Below are 20432 nucleotides of genomic sequence, written 5' to 3'. Positions count from 1 at the left end.
TCTAAAGGGAATCAGTAAATATGGTAAGAAATGAAAAATCTCACAGTCATCTACAAGAAACAGCTGATAGAAAGGGTGAGACTAGCTGAGAAAGGAAAAGGCAAATGGGAAACACCTGAAAGGTTACCGTAAGAGAAGGCAATTCGTTTTTCTGCATGCCCATCTCATGTAGGACAAGAGGTAATCAGCTTAGTTTGCAGTAAGGGAGATTGGGGTTGGATATTAAGAGAAACTTTCTCACTGTGCTGCTAGATAAGCACTGGATGAGGTTACCAGAGAAGGCTCTGGAGTGGTCTGCCGGCAGGCTTGGAGAACAGCACTGTCTTGGCCAAAGGTTAGCAAGAGCTCAGCTCACCTGGATCTGCACCCCAGCAGGACAGAGGCCTTTTTGAAATCCCTCCTAATTGCGTGCTTGTGATCCTTGCCTCCACTTCAGAGGGGGGAAGGAGCATCTGTGGGGTATGACCCTCCACCCTCAGCCTCCAGCAGTCCTGCAGAGGTGTGAGGGGTGTCGGAGAGGAAGCCATGTCACACCTTGCTCCAGTTGTTCTCTTTTTTTTTTATTCACTACAGAGTTTCTTACACAGCAAGCTCTGCATGTCTGCCCTGAGAAGCAGGAATATGAAGGCTATATAGCATCAACAAGTGACAATTCAGCAAGTTATCCACAGCTTGCCTAAGGTAGACTGACTCAGCACACAGACAATGGAAATACCACCAAACCATAGTCTCAGATCCAAATCTATAATGACTGCACAGAGCCTCCCTCTGAGTGTAATATTAAAAAAGGAGAAGCAAGGCTCAGTTTGTGCCCGGCACGCACTCCTCTCTGCGGAGCTGTGCCCAATTGCAGTTCATAAAGGAAAATGATCCAAAGGTTGCACCCTAAGTCTCTGGAAAAGGCAGTGCTTGTACCAGAGGGGTTGCCAGGACTAAAGGGAGCTGGCAAAGTGTGTGCACAAACAGAGCCTGCAGATGTGTGGGCAGAGTGGGAGGACAGGCAGGCAAGGGGAGGAGAGCGTGTGGTTTATTGTTTGTTTGTTTATATATATATTTTTTGGTTGGTTGGTTTTTATTTTTTTATATATTTATTTATTTAGTAGTAGCAGCAGCAAGGGCTACGTAAGAAAAGGCAGCTGAATAACCTCTGGGATTCCCACATGAGGATATAGATCATCAGGAGGATTAGATCCAGCACAGTCAGCTCCAAAGCTATTGCCTCCTTTAGCCTTCAGTGTGGGGACAGGGACATCGAGTTGGACTTACAGCCTTTTTTTTTTTTTAAAAAAAAAAAAAAAAAGAACTGAAAAGAACTGACATGATGGTCTACTAGAAATTAGAGATGGAATAAAATCATGAACCATGACAGTCTGGCCAAGCTATTCTTAAACCCTCACCTTAAATACTACAGAAAGTACTGTGAAGTTGAATGCATTAGAGTCCTGTTTTTCCTCTTGTATTCACAACATAAACTGGCAAAACTTGAGGATAATCAGCCAGCTTTAGAGCAAGCAATGCAAAGCCAACACGAGTCATGGAAAGAGCAGAGCTGCCCTCTCTCAAACCACCACTCTCTGCAGCACTGTATTTCAGGACAGAATTTCATATATACATTGACTCTAGCTACTCATTTGGCTTGTGAGCCACTGGAAAAAACAGCTGCAAGTGTTTTAAAATTGGTTTTAAAATTTTCTGTCACCAGCAGAAAATAAACTAATTGCAGAGCAAACCAGAAGGATGACCTGGATTAAAACCCTCCTGAATCCCAGGTGGGTCCCCTTGCTGCATAACATTTAGGAGCACGTTAAGAAGGAACGAGAGAGGCTCTTTACCATACCCAAAATGACCCTCTGGGTCTGCAGAATATCCGTGCTCTTGCGGGGGACAGCTTCTGAGAAGGGAGGCCAAACGTCCATCAGGTCTGACGGCAAGGTGGTCAGCCTGTTGCTGGATATGTCCAGGTAGGTGAGGTTCCTCAGGTACCTGCCAGCATCGGCCGGGATGCTGGTCAATTTGTTGTTGTGCAAGTCAAGAGTCCGCAGGTTGGGCATCTCTGCCAGAGATTCCCAGGGGAAAGTCGAGAGCAGATTACCGTCCAGCCGTAGCTCGTGCAGCTGCTTCAAGTTGTAGAAGCTGCTGATATCGATGTTGGCCACGCAGTTGTAAGTTACCCACAGGTACTTGAGATCTACTAGGTAGTAAAAGGCTTCGGTCGGGATCCTTCGTATGACAGTCTTTTCTATTCGAAGTTTTACGGTGTCCACAGGAACATTCACGGGGATCTCAAACATGTCAGGGTCATTGCAGAGCACAGACCTAGCATCGTACAACAAAAATAAGAAAGAGGGTTCTGCATTTCTTTACCACAAAACTTATTTCTGATTTAAATGCAAGTGCTATTAATTTCTGCAACACTACCGGCAGACTAAGAAGTGCCTAATGAAGAACAGTCCGCATTTAAAATTTAAGATGACAAATGTGGATTTTCTAAAGAGAAAAATGAGTGTAAATAGCAATGATACTTCTATATGAAATCAAGATTTGTCTTATTCTAAACCGCATAAGCACCATCTTCCATCATTTCACTGGCAACTGAAAAGTAAAAGAAATTATATAAGGAATAATACATGTATGTGCCTCAAGTGGGAGCTACTTGACATATTTTACTAAAATTAAGATTATTCGATACTAATTTTTCCACATGGTGAACACTCAAAGTCTTTGCGTACCTTCCTTTACCTTTCAGAATAGACCAAAAACTGAGAATATTAGCATATTTCTCTAAATAAGAGATTTCTACCTGTATTTCTGGTGTCTTAATAGCAACAACCTGCTTTTCAGAGTTTCTAAGGATGTTCTGTTCCCATGATTTCAGTGAAATGAGATTTCTCAGCATCTTCAAGAGTCAGGATGTTTCCCTTCCTCTTGGGTATGTTGTGTGCACACAATTAGTTTAAAGATTCTTGTCCTGTTGAGAAACCTATCTTTAATTTTCTCCACCTTTTCCTCTATATTCTTCTTCTATTTTACTTTCTTCTCCTGCAGCTTTATACTAGATATGTTGTGACAATAAATAGGTGGAACAGTATCTCACAAAATTGACATGACTACATGAAAACTACATGAAAATTAACCTAATTCTTCATTACCCAGTTGTATGATTTTCCTGCAGATTAAGAAAAGAAGAATCTACTGTAGTTATTTAAACCAGAATCACTTTACAGTAGACAAACAGTTTTGCAGAAATAGAAAGGACATTAAGGAGTAGGAAAATCAAGGAGCAGAAAAAAAAATAAAAATTGCCTTGTGCAAAACCTGAAGATTTAGAGTAGCTAGCTCTTAAGAACAAAGCCATTAAAACAAAGCATAATGACCATCTGTTCCTATTCAGGAACACTGCTAGCCATGTAAGACTAAAGTAAATTATGCCATTATTTCTAAGTAACCGTGCTAATCTGTAACTTGCAGTGTACAAGAGAATGTTATTTCCAGTGTCCTCAGTCCATTTGCCTTGTATAACAGATAATAAAATGCATACCTTGTTCCAGTGCCATCACTTCTGCCATGGTAAATGCAAGTGCATTGTGAAGGACAAAAACCACACACTTCTTCAAGAAAGCTCATTAGGAGGTGTAAGTAAAAAAACAGATACATGGCTTCCTCCCAGCAGAACTGACACACAAAAAAAAATTTGAAAACTTTATTCCTATGCACTCATGTGCAGTGTGCTAGGAATGTGAATGTAGACGTCCATTTAGTAACAGCAGATTACATCAGATTAGCTGAGATCTGAAGTTGCTTAACCTTCAAACGTATCCTGAAAGGGATCAGTTGAACCTGCTTGTTGGTTACCATGTCAGAAGAAGGCACTCCGTTTCAGATTATACGTGACATGTTTCAAGGCTATTTTAATATGCAGTTGTGGTTGCAGGGTTACTACGTAAAATACTCCTTTGCTCCTTCTGGAGGAGTTATTGTCCATACAGGTGCCACAAGGTTCCAGGAAGAAAGCTAGTACAGCAAGAGGATATTGCATGACATTTATTTTGATACTAAAAAGTACAAATTAAAAGGAAGCTTAGATTGTAGAACTTCCCAAAAATCTTGTAGAGATGGGTTTTCACAACAACACACATATATTTTAAATAATGGTTACACACTTCAAAGCCACACTTAAGTGTATGCATATATGATAATATCAAAATAAAGTGATAAAAATGAATCACCTGTTAGTGCAAATTGTACTCAAAAGTCCTGTGAAGTTAAACCTCATGTGGTCAGGTTTAAAATACACTTTCTAAAAAATTTCATTTTCCCACCATTTTTGGAGACCTCAAAAAAAATGTCATTGGATTTTGTTTTTCTATATTTGATACAAATTAATTAATTGAATATTTAGTTTTCCAAAATGTCTGTATCACTTAACGTGGCACTTCATCAGACAGACACTATAGCTCTTAGAAGAACAAGAACCTGGGAAACTAATTCTAGCTGCATAAAGTCAGAGTGGCTGAGACTTTTCTGAAGGATCACAGACTTCGGATTGGCCATTAAGATATTTATTCTCAAAACCTGAGAATCATCAAGAATGCATGTAATACCCATCCATAAATAACTCTATACACAGTCATCCTGAATAAATTCATTGCTCTCACTGTGCAAGTTATTTTTTTTGAAAAATATACAACAGACTTATACAATCATGAGATTGACTTAGAAATTTTAGAAATCACCATACAGATTTACTCAGTTTTATGTGCCATCTGAGCGTCAAGCTTAAGGGTGCATCTTGTCTCATTTTCAGGATTTGCTATGCAGTCACAAGCACTACAAATTCATTTTCTGTTTTCAATTCCCACAAATTGATTTGATGCTCTGAGATAAAACTTCAAAAATACATGAAATGTCATTAAACTCTTTCAAAATCCTGAAAGCTGGCATCAGGTTTAGCTAGATATTCTGATAAACTTAACATGTTCACAGAAACAAAACTTTGCAATGCTTGTCAATACAGATACTTGGTATAGAAATAAATACAAATATGGAGAATCCACAGCAATTCAAATCTGGAAACTTTCAAGGGAAGCTGAGAGAAAGTCATTTACAACAGGAACTCAAGGTGCAAAATCTATGCTACTGAACCTAAGCAATTCCTGCTTCAGTTTCTCTCTGCCCAATGTCACCTTGTCCAACCCTGTAAGAGTCACACTGAACACTTCACTGGCCTTTTTTGTTTGGGCAAAAAATAAGCCTAATTCTTGATAACTGAAGTCTTAGTGCTTTGTTTTGTTCTTTTCAATTATTATTATTTTTAACCTATCTAAAAAACACTTTAAAATTTGATTAACAGAAAACCAATGGATGAAAGACACAAATGGATGTTCCAGAATATTAATTATAACCCAGATTTGACTCAATTCCACATAATCTATGCAGACAAATGAAATGAGTTTTACGATGTCAGTGCACTTTGTGATACACTCATGGGCAAAGCATTGTTTATAGTTATCTCTTGTCTTGTTTGACACCGCACCATTGCCAGGATTGCCCTCCGAAACCTGAAAAGGACAAGAAAGGGAAATCAGAAAGGTCATTAGCTGGAGAAACAAGCACAAATAAAAAGTGGATAAGATGGCCTTAAGTAGCTTTTGCTTATCCCAGGACTGGGTACAGCTACAACTAAGGCAAACTTACAAATTGAGGAAAAAAGATGATGTAATTTCTTTTGTTCAGCAGGATCAGACCAGATAACCTAGAAAGAGATCACGAGCTCTGCTTGTAGGCTGGTAGTACAGAAAGGAAGGACGCCTTCTTGCAAAACCCAGTTCCCACTTGGGTGCAATGGCTTAGTTAGAGCATTTGATATACTCGCTCAGAAGAGCAGAATAGGCTTAACTTACTCACTTTAATGGAAAGTGTCAATCCATCCTAATCAATCACCATGTGGCACATCCCAAACCAAGAAAGGAACTCCTTAGAAGTTGTACATCACTGAGATGTTACAATTTTTGACCTTAGTCCTTAAACTAACTAGTCTAACTGCTGATGAACCCAACTTCCACAATGAGTCCCTCTGAGAAACCACAAGGAGTTGTGGTCAAAATGACTGTACAAAATCTTCAATGATGCGTTCTCAAAAATCTGTATCAATTATTATCTTCTGATGCTGATCCAAACAATTTCTTTTTAGACTTTCCCATACAAAAGGTCATCTTTGGTAAATCAACAGCAGCTTACCCTTTCACCTCTTCACCAATCTGTTGTATTTTACAGATGATCTTTCTATGGCTACATGGTATGCTAAAATCATGAAATAGACCATTATTAACTTAGGATCACTTACTTTTTGTTTGCAATGACATAAATGCATGGATTGTAGAATGTGGAAGATTTTGCAAATAGAGGAGCTATGATGGCCATTGCAGGAGAAATTTTCTTTGGGTCTCCAAAAGAAGACCATAAACACACAATGGAATAGGGAGACCATGCCACCAAGAACATTACAATCATCACAACAGACATCTGTAAAACAAGAGGAATACACACATAACCTGAATATTAAGACCTTACAACCTAACTACAAAAGTATATGCACCTGTGTGAAAATGCAGCTATCCAGAACGAAATAATGACACGTAAATAAGCACATCTGACAAATTTTGATATATTATAATAAAATCTCACTTTGGGGATTTAAGTGCACATTATGCTGTATTTTGCCACACTGTTGCTTTGTTACATACAATTTTCCTTCATTGTTAGCATTAATGATTATGTAAATTCATCCATCAAAAAAATTAAAGGGACGCAGAAGGCTTCACACATGAATTACGGCCGCAACTTCAGAGGTGGCAATGCACTGCATGATACCAGCAAATCCTCTACTCCAAAATGCATGGTACAGTAACCGTACCCTTGCTTTCATTCTCATATATATCTGGAAAGAGGTGCACCCCAATATCCACCAGAGGGTAGGTATCTATGAAAATAAAATGCCACGTTTAAAAATGATCAAGTAATCAAGATTATCTAAGTCATCGAAGATACCAACTTTTGCATAAATTGCCCTCATTTAACCACTTTCCAGCCACTACCTCTGTCTTCTGTTCAGGTGTAGGTAACCTGAAATTTACTTTCTAACCTTGCTAGAGAGAGCATCACAAGCTGTTTCCTGAAGATAAAAGGCTCTGCCAGAATGATAGATTCCCCTTCAAAACAGACCTGAGACACACATCAAGAAAAAGAGGTCAGAATACAACATTTTGCTCATTCTGGAGAGCACAAGTGGACAAGAGTGGAATCAACTGGAACACTTGATTCTCTGGCTTTTGTCAGGGACATAAACCAGTAACAAAAACTGGAATGGAAATCACAAATTAATCAAGATGACAAAACAAATCACCAGGAAACCAAACAAAACAGCAGGACTCTTTGTATGCACAGGATGCCCTAGCTTTGTTTACCTACACCCATATTCTGTCCATCAGTGAGGGAGAAAATGAGAAACAAGAAATAAACAACTATTTTGTGCAAGCTGTTCTAGAGTATCACCAACAAGTAAGCTGTGACTCTCTCCACAGAAGATTCCTGTTTAAACACAAACACAATATCTACAGATAATTACAAAAGAATAGTGATTCTCACATGAAAGAACACTTTCATTTAGAAGAGTCTGGTGCACAGAAAGCTTAAAAGATGCCAAATTGTGAAAAAATAAGCAATCCAGTTCCAAAGAAGGATAATGCTGAACTCCAAAGCTTCAGTCTTTTTATTTTATTATTTTATTTTTTTTTAAATGTAACTCATGGTCAATGGTAAAGCATGAAAAATGCATCTTCTTCACAAATGTCAGTGTAAACTTATAACTGAATCCTCAGTTTAAAGCATTTTGAAACTTCTTCAGAAATGTGAGATGTTCATAAGTACTACTTGTCTTTTTTTTTTTTCCATAATTTATCAATGAGAACATTTTCCAAGGAATGTTAAGTTTTTAACATTAAGGACATTCTTTTCAGTCTACTCCTAATTTCTGGCTTTTTTTTTTTATTCTTTTTTTTCTTGTCTCCAACCATAAACCGTATATTTACACAAAACCAAAGGAGCCAGTGCACTTAAAGATTTCTCAAGGACTCTTAAATGTTAAAAGAATGTTAACTTTCCAGGCAGGATGTATCATTCTATGCCATAATTCACATTTGCTACTCTTTACCTAAGAAAGAGATAAGCTCAACAGACTGAAAAGAACAAGGGGAATTGCACAGCTTGGGAGCTTAGAAATGTGCTTTCATTTGTAGGCCATAAGTGTAAATCAGCATTGACCAATCCATTTCTGACCAGTTACACCTGTGAACCTGGCAGAGAGCCTAAAGACTGCGCAGTCAAAAAGAGTAAAACTATCTTAGAGAATCCTCCTAGGACATCTCTGAGGTACAATTTTCTGCAGTGACAGAGGACAGCAGCAGGGCAAATTCACATGGCTCCCAGCCTTCGAAGTAGCTATTTTTGTCCAGGAAGAGCATTACACCAAGAGTAAGGAATCTAGTGTTGTAAGTCAAACCAGGAGTTTTCACCAAGGCTAAATTTCAGTTAATATTTGGTAAGAAAGAAGGAAAAGAGAGAATGTAGGAAACAGAAATGCTTAAGAGGCTGCAGTGTTCCTTCGCCCTCAGAACTCTGGGGCAAAAAAAAAACATGCTTAAAATGAAACATGCCCTCTTTTACCATACCTTTGTTACATCTACTTGGTCAGACCAATCCGTGTTGATGCTCTCCAGGCAGTTAGTGCTGGTGTATTTTTTCATTGTCCGGGAAACATTGTAATAACAGTAAAACATGACTGTTAAGGGTACAACAAAATTAACAGCAATTACACTCATTGTGTAGGAAACAAAGGACCTGATAAGACAGAAAAACAAAACACAGTAACTTGCAAATATCCATCCGTGAAAGGTTACTGAAGAATATGATATTTTGATTTCATTATGAAGTTCAAAATAAGCTTTTACAGAATTAAGAAAAATTTCTTTAGCTTTTTTTTTTTTTTTTATTAGCAGCTACAAGTCTTGCAGTTTTCAAGCATGGCGCATTTTCTTATTTTAACTTATTTTCTGGAGTTGCTCTAGATTATTTCCATTGCTTTTAAATTACTTTTATAAATTAGATTCATACTTCAGCAAGAAGGTTTTTTTTGTGTGTGTGTGTGTTTTAGTTTATTTGTTTGTTTTTTAATACAGTAGTAAATTAAACAGTCTGAACCCTCAATAAGAAGGAATTTAAAAGAAAGGGTGAGAAGGAACCTTACGCATCATTTTTCCTCCAATTGACTGTGCATGTTGCTCCAGTTGGATCTGGAGCATAGCCAGCCCAGCCTACAGTGGGCATGGAAGCCCAAAAGACGGCATTTATCCAAGCAGCAAGGATCAGGGTAGCATAGGTACGGGTAGTCATTCTTCTTCCTGCAAAGGAACACATACAATCACAAACTGTTGTCACGCACAATAAAACAATACAGTTTGAGTCTTAGTTCATAGAAGCCTGCGAGTGAGTGATTTTTGACTAAAAATACAGTACCTATATCAGGCCTGCAGATTGTCAGGTAACGGTCAACTGCAACAACAGTGAGCAAACCAATACTCGCCATCCCAAAAAAGATATTTAAGGCAGCATAGATCTGAAATTTAAAAAATAAATTAGCAACATATCCTTTCTGAGAAATCTTTCAAAGGTACAAACATAAATTTCTGAACTGAATCTAAAGTATTATGATACATTATATTCAGACAGCGTTCTCTTCTGTAAACAAGAGTACAGAATGAACTAATTCAATGCAGGCAACGTAGAGGTAGCTCATTTAAAACTAAATGTTTCATAAGCAACCTTCCTATTTGCTCATCAGAATTCCTAAAGAAGGTTTCATCTGGTTTACATTGACATGGGTTGTGCTTCATATGACCTCAAGAACTCCCAAAGCTTTGGAAGTGAGATTTCACATCAACTTCAACCCACTGTGAGTCTTGATCCAAGGATATTAAAAGTAAGGCTTTTTGTTAAAGAATGTTAAATAATTTTGAGCTTGAAATAATTGGATACCCAGGCAGGTGATGTCAGATTGCTATAAATACCTATTATACGCAGGCCAAAAATATATAGTGCTGTTAATATTTTTTTTCAAATAACATTTTCAGCATATACCTACTTCATATTACTACTCATTTTTCTGAGCACTTAAGCCCAACAGCCTGTTTAAAAGTAGGCTTAAATCACAATACACGGTAAGCAAATGGCACTCTCTGCTAGAGAAGCACAATTTGTCAGTTAGTCTGAACTTTTAAAAAATAGATAGCTATTAAAGCTAAGCCAGATCTTTAATGGAGCCCTTTAATAGCCTTGCAGGCCTACACCTGGGAAATCCTTAGTCCCATCCTGATGAAGATATGTTTGTTAAGCAAAACCCATTAAGGTCTGTCATGCTCACCACCAAAACAGCAGCCATATCTGAAGTCTTTTAACAACCAGCTCAGTCAAATGAGTCAAACTACAACCTTCTTCATTTCAGGACTTCATGTCCTAAGATTTTTTTAAAGCTATTTTAAAATATCTCTGGATGATAAATGTAAGGTTATGCATCAAAGTTTTCAGGCTTGAAATTATAATTTTGGAATGGAATTAAAACCGGATCCAACATGCAGAAATTGTTCATTTCACATAACATTAGCTGCAGGTCGAGAGTCAAATTTTGCATCTCCACCTCTTAAAGGAACTACTATCAAGTAGAGATATTATTCATATCTCAGTTTGTGTTAAAGTGCTCAAAACTTTCTCCCTGCCTGAATTAAAATACCTGGCATCCAGTATGTCCAAATTTCCAGCTTCCATGAAGATCTGAGGCAGCTGACATGGGGTAGCCAATGCCACTGACGCCAATGTCAGTAAAAGCCAAGTTGATAATAATTGCGTTGGTTGCTGTCCGAAGTTCTTTGTACTTAACAAAGATCCCTAGCACAACAATGTTACTGAAAATGCTTATCACTCCTGTAGAAACAGAAAGAGAAACTTTACAAAAGATGAAGGCAAGCCAGCAATGCACTTACAAAAGAAAAGGCAGCCTATTGCAATATTTAAGTACTCAACAAGTTTTATATTCAGTCAGGCACAGTTTTGCAAAGCAGAAAGATACCTGAAAGAGAGAAAAGCTTTTCTTATTAGGTAACTTGCAAGCCACACATTTTTTAAGCCTCATCACGCAATGTGGATGGTCCTTGCGGCCTGCCGCAGTGGCCTAGCTGGGCCTGCAGAGCTGTTTTCTTCACCCGACCAGCTCCAACCTCTAGGGCTGCATCACAACCATGGCACAAGCCCAGCTCCTGAACACCCTCCTGCCTCACTATTCCCTGTAATTGCAAACCTTTATGGCAGGGCTTGGTCTTGTTACCTTGTTTCTTTCCTTTCTGGCACACGTTTGGCCTCTGCTTTCTTTGTAGAACTAGGGCTCCAGAACCCAAGCTCCATGCGCCCCAGAAAGTTAAAAATAAGCATTCCCCGTACCCCAATGTAAGTGCTTTTACAACTAAATTCTTCAGAAAGGTGCAACACAGGTGGCACTGAGCACAGTTGGACTGTGCCCAAAGACTGTTTGTCTACTGGCAATTTCTTGCGTTGCCTAAGAATAGTAATAAAGAAATACAGTACTAAAGCTAGCATCTACACCCTCCTCCAAGCTTTTTCTAATCCTAGTGACCCATATTAAGAACCCCACATTCTTCTTTTCTCTGTCTCTTCCTCCCTATTCAAGCCAAATCCTACTGCTTGGCCCTTGAAATAAGTTTACATGGCAATCCCACAAAATTGGGTGTTTTTTTTGTTCTGATTTCATTCTCTTTAGACTCAGAAACATTCAGAGCAAACAACTATCCTGTAGACTTGTACCAGCCCATCATTAATAACAAGAGCCAATAAGGTTACAAATACCATTTTGCACCTCACCAAAGACTCATAAACCTTATTCTCAGAAAAGCAGAATTCCAGAATGTTCAAGAAAACATGGCCATTAAAAAAAAAAAAAAAAAAAAAAAAAGTAAATAGTAACAGGAATTTGTAAGTTGCTCATAGATTTCCTTGTCTCATACAGCAGTCACAATATCACTGAACCAAATACTAAACTTACAAACACTTGTATAACTTGAGCACCTTACATTACAAGTGCAGAGAAGAATGTTACGTTGGTAAAAGTCAAACAACACAGTATCCATGGAAATGCCCCTCAGAATTATTATTTTTTTTTGTTTTGTTAAAACATTTCACCCCTGAAGCAAAACGCTGTACTTTTCAGCTTTACAGAACTGGAGGAGTAATTCTGACAGGAGCTTGAGTGAATAGCTGTCACCCTGGATGTAGTGCAAGGAAACAAAATCACAGCATCTGGCTCTACACAGGATTTTAACTTTTCATCCTTAATCCCACAGCTGTACAGCCTAGCAGACATAGAGAAGTACACACAATCGGGCTCGGTGAAATCAAACCAGCAGGCTACCTGGCAGAGTGAAACCCAACCTTTGCCCTCAGGAGCGAAATAAGGTCTGCACTGCTCTCACAGGTCCCGTGACAGGCACAGGGTAAGAGTTTCACACCCTCACCTCCTCTCCATCTCTGAAGAGCACACCCATCTTCTTTCAGTTGTTGCCCACCCTTAAAAGAAGCTCATTCTTAAAAGAAGCTCATTTAAGAGATTCAGTTGATTTGATTTTAAAATTAAAAGTGGAAAAATGATAATTAATTCGCAGCTATTTCTCTTTTCCATTCTCTTTTTTTAAAAAACCCAAGCATGTCTTTTCTCAGGTAGAAGTCCCCTGCCTACATAAAACTAACATTACAGGTGATGCTGGAGGTGCATAGCCACACAGACGCCACCACCTATTGTATTTCGCACATTTCAGGAACACTGTGATGCCATCAGTCCCTAAAATGAACAAAAGCAGGAAGCTAGGGACCAGATGTGAATCAAGCAGCACCTCCAATGCCAGCTCTGCCAGTTCTCTGTTGTCAGGTAGTGTTGTCTCCTGGGAGATAGGAAGAACACGACTCACAAGTTTACAAAACAGTACAGGCTTCTTCCAAGACATGCTTTAACAGATTTTACAGCTCCCAAGAATGAAATCAGGGATACAACAGAACTGTAAACTCATAGACTTGAGGTGAAGGAAGGATCCTGCTAGACACATTTAGTGCTTCAGAGCATAATCTTCAGAAGAAAAAGACAAGGAAAAAAATCTAGAAAAAAGACAGATTCAATCTCGAACAAAGCAAGAAAACACATGTATATGCAACAGCTGGCTTTTTTCCCCTCTGAGAAAGAGGTCAAATAGAAGAACCAAGTTTCTCCAGGCAGCAGTTAACGAGAGCTCATTTCTTAGAGGGCAGAGAGCACAGAGCGAGCCCAAGACTTTTAGTAACCTGATATTGTCAGCCAGGACAAACTCATTGGGTTCAGAAGCAGCATGCAGATGCTGCCATTTGGCCTGTGAAATATCTTAGGGCTAGACAACTATTCCCATATTTTTCCCATTAAATCTTGTGATTTTTTCAATATGCAGATAAAAACCTCGTATATGACTTGATCAGGAACAGAAAATTTTCTAATTGTTCCTCTTCCCAGTGAAGCAACGAAAACTAAAGGTAGACTGCATGCTGCCCCAGGTGCAGGACCCGGCACTTGGCCTTGTTAGGTCCACATATATCGTGGAATTTATTTTTCCAGTTAGCATTTAGAAATTATACCAGAGCACTTCACCATTACAAGGTGGAGGATAACCATACGGCTTCTTCCTGATTCCTGCTGTTGTCACTAAAATTAGTATGCTGACCACCGCAGACTGCAGTACCTAGCAATGACTTCTTTCCCAGAAAACAAAGCAATTATTTATCAAAGAAAGAAGTGTTCAAGCCTTTTAAAAAGCAACACTGTACCTGTCCTTCATTCTTTTTTCTTGGACACCTCCTTATTAACACATTTTCCAGATGTGAGATTTGCCACGGTAACGCATTTGAAAAGCAAACAATCAGACTTTCAAAGATGCTATAGACCTTACTGTCAAAAACATTCCTCACAAAGAAAGCAAAGGTCAAGTCACAGCCAAAAGACTTATTAGATTCCCCAATTATAATATGAAATAAGCCCAAGGTGGTTTGTTGTTTTTTTTTTTTTTGTTTACTTTTTAAAGACATTTAATTTCCATAACTGCTAACCCCACTGCTAACAGTGCAATAGCTTTTATCGTTAACACCAGATGGTCAATCTACCTGAAAAGACCACCTCGTTACATACAGTGTAATCCATCGTAATTAAAATATAACCAAGTATCCTACGTATCTGCAGCAGCTAACAGAGCCAGTTACCTGCAAATAGTATGGTAGCACTGCAGAGCGTATCGAGTCTTCCAATACTTCACCACCGTCCATCTCCACGGCTTCTCAACAGGTCTAGTGAGCTGTGTAACTACTCTACCAATTTGTATAAAAATCTGAAAATACCTACTGCCTTTGCATTCAAAAACATTCTCTTTATAAGACCAGGGATTTGATACTTCCCACTTCGAACAGATATGCTAAATAAAATGTGACCAGCATCAACACTATTTCATATAAACCCCAAGTACATTAATATTTTAAAGGAATTCAAAAGGCAATTAAAATGTAGAAAATGTACGATGCAATACAGTCTATAATTAAAGCATTTATAAATTTAATTTTACATAATAAAAATACAGAAGGCCTGTTTTCAAAAACACTGTAGGTTTCAGCATTTGGTCAGGATGATATTTCTTTGCTACAGCAGTCAAGGGTTCAAAAATACATCACTGAAACAGTTGCAGCTATAACAATGTTTTCAAAAAAAAATCCATAATCATTCAAGTTTAGCCAGAGGCCATTGCAGTCATAGACAACACAAAATGTCAAGCCTTCCAGTGTGCTTTTTCCAACGTGTCATCAATGAAAAATACAGCTGCAGGTGGAGTCTGCTCTTCCCTGATTAATGACCAGCTCCCTCCCTCCCAGTCACATTCCAACCCTTCCCCTCACATCCCCCCAAGAGACACCCCTCACATGCTCAGACTACACGTATATGACCGTGAACATGTGGCCCAAGAGAAATCTCAAGATAGCTTCAAGCACATCACAGAAAAATGCAAGATGTGACAGCTATGTCCTATTTTTATCTCTTTTGCAAGCTGGCAGAAGTTAATTCTCACTCTTCTATAATTACATATCAACAAAATGTATTTTTCAACACACAACGCTGCCTTCAAACACAGACCAGAAAACTTATGTTTCTGCACACTTTGTTCAGCCCGATTATTGTCAGAAAACTATGGATAAAAGCTATCCATAAGGTGTGTAACATAAAAATGACATACCATCGCTGCTACTACACAGAATGAGCATTCAAATCTAGTTCTATTTAAAAAAAAATAAAGTTATTTGCCAGTGCCCATACCTGCTGTTATTAAGTAAGCTGCAACTATGTTGTGCTCAGTCTGTGTAAAGGCTGAATGAGCTTCATTGTCACTTTGTGAGGAACCGGATGAATCATTCCAATGCATTTTGGAGTAAAGAGACTTGTCGTCTGTCTCATCAAGATGAGGAAACGAGGAAACGCTACAAAGCCCTGTCAGGCAAATTCTTTCCTTATCCAACAGACTCACTGAACAATTAAAAAAAGAGGCGGGGGAGAGCTGCCCCACCACTGACAGCCTCCAAGAACGATTTAATTGGACTAAAGTGCAAAGAAGTTTACGCTCCCAATCTATGCAGGAGAAAAGCTCGTTAATTAAAACAAAGAACAGCACAGAACTGCGTACATTTCCAACAGGATACTTAAACTTTATTCTTACTGCTAAAGAGATTAAGTGTCACATGCCCCCAGACTTTTTGCTTCAAACCTCTTGTGCAATGCTTCAGAGACCTCAGTAAAAATTGACTTGGGTCAGTTGGTCATCAGCCCGGCTCGGAAATACTTCCAGTCACCAGAGAGCACACAGCAGAAAAGCACAAATGGTGATTTCTTTAAAAAGCGTGGTGTGTTTATTCTGAAGTCCATCCCTTCAAATACATAAAGACAGACTTTCTCCTCTTCAGGACTCTTGGTTTGATTTAAACACTCAGACTGACAACACCCCCAAGAACAGCCCAGTATTTCCTAAAGCAAAGCATGACCTTCAGAAAATTCAATTTTTATATTTTTCAAGCAGCCAGGTCTGCAGAGAACAGGTGTTGAACGTGCCTTACAACCCTGAAGACACTTCCTCTCCCAGACACACACAGGTAGGCTTGGGCAAGTTTTCCGAAGCAGAAAATAATTAGACATTTTCCAAAAGGTTGAGCAGTGGGAGATTGTTTTCTTCTCTTCGGTGATGAGGTACCAGCACACCAGCGAGATGCTCAAGGCCTTGTGCAAAACCCTGTGTAAATATTAGCTGCAACAAACCCTTGCCCAGAGCTTATATGCAGCATCAGTCTCAGCAATCAAAGCTGTTTACCTCCAGCTCCCCTCTTTACAGTTCTGTTCTTGTAGTGGGGATAAAAGTCACAAGGACAACCAACCAGTGCTACTCATCTCTAACCTGTGAAACACCCCTAAAGCTTTCCCTCCCACTCCTCAGCTTTCCAAAGCAGACATCCTCTGTCTTTCGGCTACTTCAATCCAAAGGTAAGTAAATGTTGATCTAAAAGTTGGGCAGTCGTGACAATTTGTTGTCATTGCTACAGAAGATCACAAGTCACAGTTCTACCAGCGAAGGCGTTAATGGCACAGATCTACCTTCATGCACTCTTATTTCCCAGGGTAATCGTATCGATACACTATTTTTCCTGCCAGAAACGAACTAGGCATGATCAGGGTGGGAGCGGATCGAAAGGGGAAAAGACCTGTTCAGCAACAAAGCTACTTCCCCAGCGCCCCATTGTCCTGCCATGAAAGATAAAAGCATAATGAAAATTTTATACCTTCACTCTCCTCCCCTGAAACTTTGGCAAGGTTTACAAAAGCATCTCTAAGCTCAAAACTTCCACAGAACTTGGAGCTTGCAATGCTGACTGCCTCAAAAAGCAAAGCATCTCTGTTCGTATTCAGATCGGATTCCGGACTCGGGTAGCGGAGTTAATGAGACCATGCAGATTTTATACACACCTGTTGGTTAAAATCAGAGTTTCTAATATGTGCAGTCCATCCTGTTTCCATCTCTGCTTAAATTTGGCTGATATGAACGTAACAGGAACTGAGAGGAAAAAGGTCAAAATTAAAGACATGACCTAAAAGTAACAGTTTATAAAACAAAGCCAAAATATAGAGGAATTCACTATTAAAATATACAAATAACCTCAAACGATAGAGTTTTTCCGTTCTACTTGGCCAAGGTCAGTAGGAACAAAATGCAATTTCTGTTTGAGTCAATTCTTCAATTTGTAGACACCTGTATAGATACGGGGCAATGCAAGACTCATTACAGGGCTTAGCAAGTTGCAAACATTTCGGTTACATATTAAGTATTCAAAAACATATTTCAATCCACAGGTAGTAAGAGTAGAGAAATTTTCTGTTTGCATTAAAAAGAAATTATCTCATGTTTATTAGGTGTATCAACACTAGAGGGCTGTATAAGGCAGTGCTTCCCTTTAATCTTACTTCTATAAACATTTAAATGGTTCAAAACTGAAGGCAAACAATGTAATAAATTATATTTTTACTTCCCACACAAAGTCCCTAGATTTAAACTGCTGATTAGAAAAGTTTGAGTCTGTAAGCAAAAGACTTTTAGCTGGCTGAACAAAACACCCTGAAAAAAATAAGGGACTCCAAAAACCTTTTTACTTGTCATGCTTGATCCATTAACCATCCATTTTCCAGTACACCTTTTCTTGCCAAGACAATACTTGGCACTACTGAAAGTAACTCTGCACCACTGTAAAAGTGACTGTCAAGTACTGCTTCAGGAAGATGTCCACGGCTTCTTGTGAGTACTAGAGGGAATCGTTCTGTTCTACAGCAGCCGGTGCTGCAGCCCAAGGTTAAAACATCCCAGTTATCTTCTGCACTTTGTCAAATTTCTGTCAAAGTAACATAAATGTGTGAGCTCTATCAAACAATCCTTCCACAGCAACTACAGAAGAGACAAGGAGAGAAACATCCCTCCAGATATGACTTTTAGAGACGCTCAGTCTCAATAGCTAGGAGGCTTTTCTATACACTTTGTGTGTTATTCTGTTTAGCAAAAATTTAGATCCCACGTTAAAATTATACGTATAGAAAACCAGAAGTCGAGTGCGGCACAGCCAACAGGTTCAAGATACCTTAAGCAATCTGATCGCAGTGATTCAGCAGCTGCCAGTCAGCTGAAAGTTAAACCTTCTGCCTGGGTCAAATGCTGCAGTGACCAATACGCTCACTTGTGACCTCGTTCGAAGAGCAGGGCTTGGTTATTGGATGCGCTGCCCCAGCCAGCAGTGAGCACGTGCAGGCACTGACGAGGACGCAAGGACACAGGTAGGGGACACTGCTACTGCGAGGGTCCTGGACGGGGAAGCCAAGCTTTCGGGGCGTGCTGAAGCTGCTCCTAAGCTTCAGAGGAATTCTGCAGCTCCTACCTCGCTGACAGAGCAAGGGGCGCTCAGGAGGCTCTTCAGGTGGCCCAAATATTTGCCCCCAAGGATGCTGCTGGTGAGGAGAAATCTAAGGGGCACCAAACTGTCATCGAAAGCCTTCAGCACCATTAAGCCACCCCTCCCCGCACCCACTTTCAGACTGCAGTGTGACTTGCACAAATTTAAAACCCAAACACTTTGCACACTGGGATCAGGAGCACAGCGACAGAACCACAGACAGGACTGGAACAAAAGGCTCAGGAGAGGGGGAAAGGAGTCATATAAAATCATGGACCCTGTATTTTAGTTCATTTCAGCATCACGTTGCAGACAAGAAATGACATTTTTTCAGACAGTAATCTTTTTTTTTTTTCTAGTACAATTAGCAACTGCTCAGGTTAGGTGGGTAGGTGGGATCAGGTGCCATAGCACAAAGGTGGCAGGGCAGACTTGGGACTGGATGGGCCCTGCCAGACTAACTACATCCTTACCCAGCACCTTGTAAAAAAGACAGGTACGACACACAGCAGAAATCAACATAGGAATCCAAACACTGCTTCCTCATCCGGCAGCTCATTTCACACCCAATTGCTAAGGATATTCTTCCGTCAGCATTTGAATGTCCTAAAACCTCCACAAAGATTTAAGATTACGAATTCTCTCTGGATGTGTGTTTATCCCATCCAACCTTGCCTACAGGTGTAAGGCAGGTAATCCACTTCCCTGCAATCAGAGCCTGATCTTTCCTCTGGAACTACTATGGCTAACATTGCTCTTTACCCTCTGACATGAAAGTCTTCTTTTGCTTTGCAATACGGCTTCAGACTTGAGCACGACTCACTGCTCCACCTGCTGTGAGTTGAAGCATGTGCTTCGTGCCCTGTGCTGCAGTACTGGCACTTCCCCAGCTGCCACATCAATGCAACTGGAAGGTGACAGCAGCATCTGGCTGAGAGCAGACAGTATCATTGATCAGTATTGTTGAGTTGCAACGTCGTATCCCAGAGAGAGCTTCCAATAGCTGCAAGATTTTGTCTGGATAAAGGGCAATTCTAATTGTACCATGCCTCAAGTCAGAGCCCTAAGTTGCTTAGGCCTGGCAACACATAGTAACAGCAGTCTAAATGCCTTTAAAAGTCTGTATTTAATTGACCCAATTAAATTTAGGTGTGTAGTAAGGGATACCGACTATTTTGTTGTTATTACTTCCCAATTGTGCTGTGGTTGAATAGTAGACTCCAATTCTTCTTATAAAAGCAGACCTAGAAGAAGTTTCAATGTATTTTTGCTTTTACTGAAAAGCATTTTTATCTGTTATCCTACATACCATGCGTTCAGACTGCGTAACTGAATCCTTGAAGCTTTCTTCCTAGCTTGTTTCAAGTTTTGTTTCAAAGATGGTTCAAAACTAGGAGTCTTGCCCAGTTCTGGCACTGACAAAGGCTGTTAGAACTCATTTTCCTGCAACTGTGTTCATTATTAGGAAGTGTAACAGCACGATCAATTTCAAAATGTACTCCTTTCCACCCTGTGCATGGTGCTCAAAATATTTTTCACCTAGATTATTCTACAGACATCTTTTCAAAAATACTTGCTATGAGGGTCTGCCAACACTCCCCACACCAAATGAAATCCAGGGAGGAAGATTCTACTTCCCTATTCATATTCAATTTCCAAAGTTAAGGATAGAGAAACACAAGGTGCTTCTCCATGCTCTAAGAGACAGTTATTAGCTTTTTGACACCCCCACAATACATCCGATTAAAAAGACCGAATCTGTACTGAAGGCTTGTGCAGCC

General features: G+C 39.5%; 2 protein-coding genes across 2 annotated transcripts in view; both read right to left on the bottom strand.

The window, feature by feature from the left end:
- LRIT3 (leucine rich repeat, Ig-like and transmembrane domains 3) overlaps positions 1 to 3696 on the bottom strand; it is an 11823-nt gene extending 8127 nt beyond the window's left edge. The window contains exons 1-2 of the mRNA XM_068681967.1: positions 3539 to 3696; positions 1838 to 2316 (exon numbers count right to left, since the gene is read on the bottom strand). Of these exons, the coding sequence (XP_068538068.1) occupies positions 1838 to 2316; positions 3539 to 3654 (595 nt within the window). The 5' untranslated portion in view covers positions 3655 to 3696. The remainder of the gene's footprint in view (positions 1 to 1837; positions 2317 to 3538) is intronic.
- Positions 3668 to 20432, bottom strand: RRH (retinal pigment epithelium-derived rhodopsin homolog). The gene is made up of 7 exons (XM_068681965.1): positions 15491 to 20432; positions 10841 to 11031; positions 9571 to 9670; positions 9302 to 9455; positions 8727 to 8895; positions 6344 to 6522; positions 3668 to 5558 (listed from the first exon to the last, which is right to left on the bottom strand). Exons 1-7 carry the CDS (start codon positions 15594 to 15596, stop codon positions 5453 to 5455), a joined length of 1005 nt encoding a protein of 334 aa, XP_068538066.1. The 5' UTR covers positions 15597 to 20432; the 3' UTR covers positions 3668 to 5452.

The sequence above is a fragment of the Anas acuta genome, chromosome 4, assembly GCF_963932015.1.
Source record: "Anas acuta chromosome 4, bAnaAcu1.1, whole genome shotgun sequence".
Taxonomy (NCBI): domain Eukaryota; kingdom Metazoa; phylum Chordata; class Aves; order Anseriformes; family Anatidae; genus Anas; species Anas acuta.
The sequence above is the reverse complement of the archived record's forward strand: the minus strand, read 5'-3'. Positions and strand labels throughout refer to the sequence as shown.

Coding starts and splice junctions, on each gene's coding strand:
- RRH (XM_068681965.1), bottom strand. CDS start 15,596: ATGCATTGGAATGATTCATCCGGTTCCTCACAAAGTGACAATGAAGCT. Junction 9,671..10,840: donor TTGGACATACTGGATGCCAG/GTATTTTAATTC, acceptor TTTAAATTTCAG/ATCTATGCTGCCTTAAATAT. Junction 9,456..9,570: donor AATCTGCAGGCCTGATATAG/GTACTGTATTTT, acceptor GTTCCTTTGCAG/GAAGAAGAATGACTACCCGT.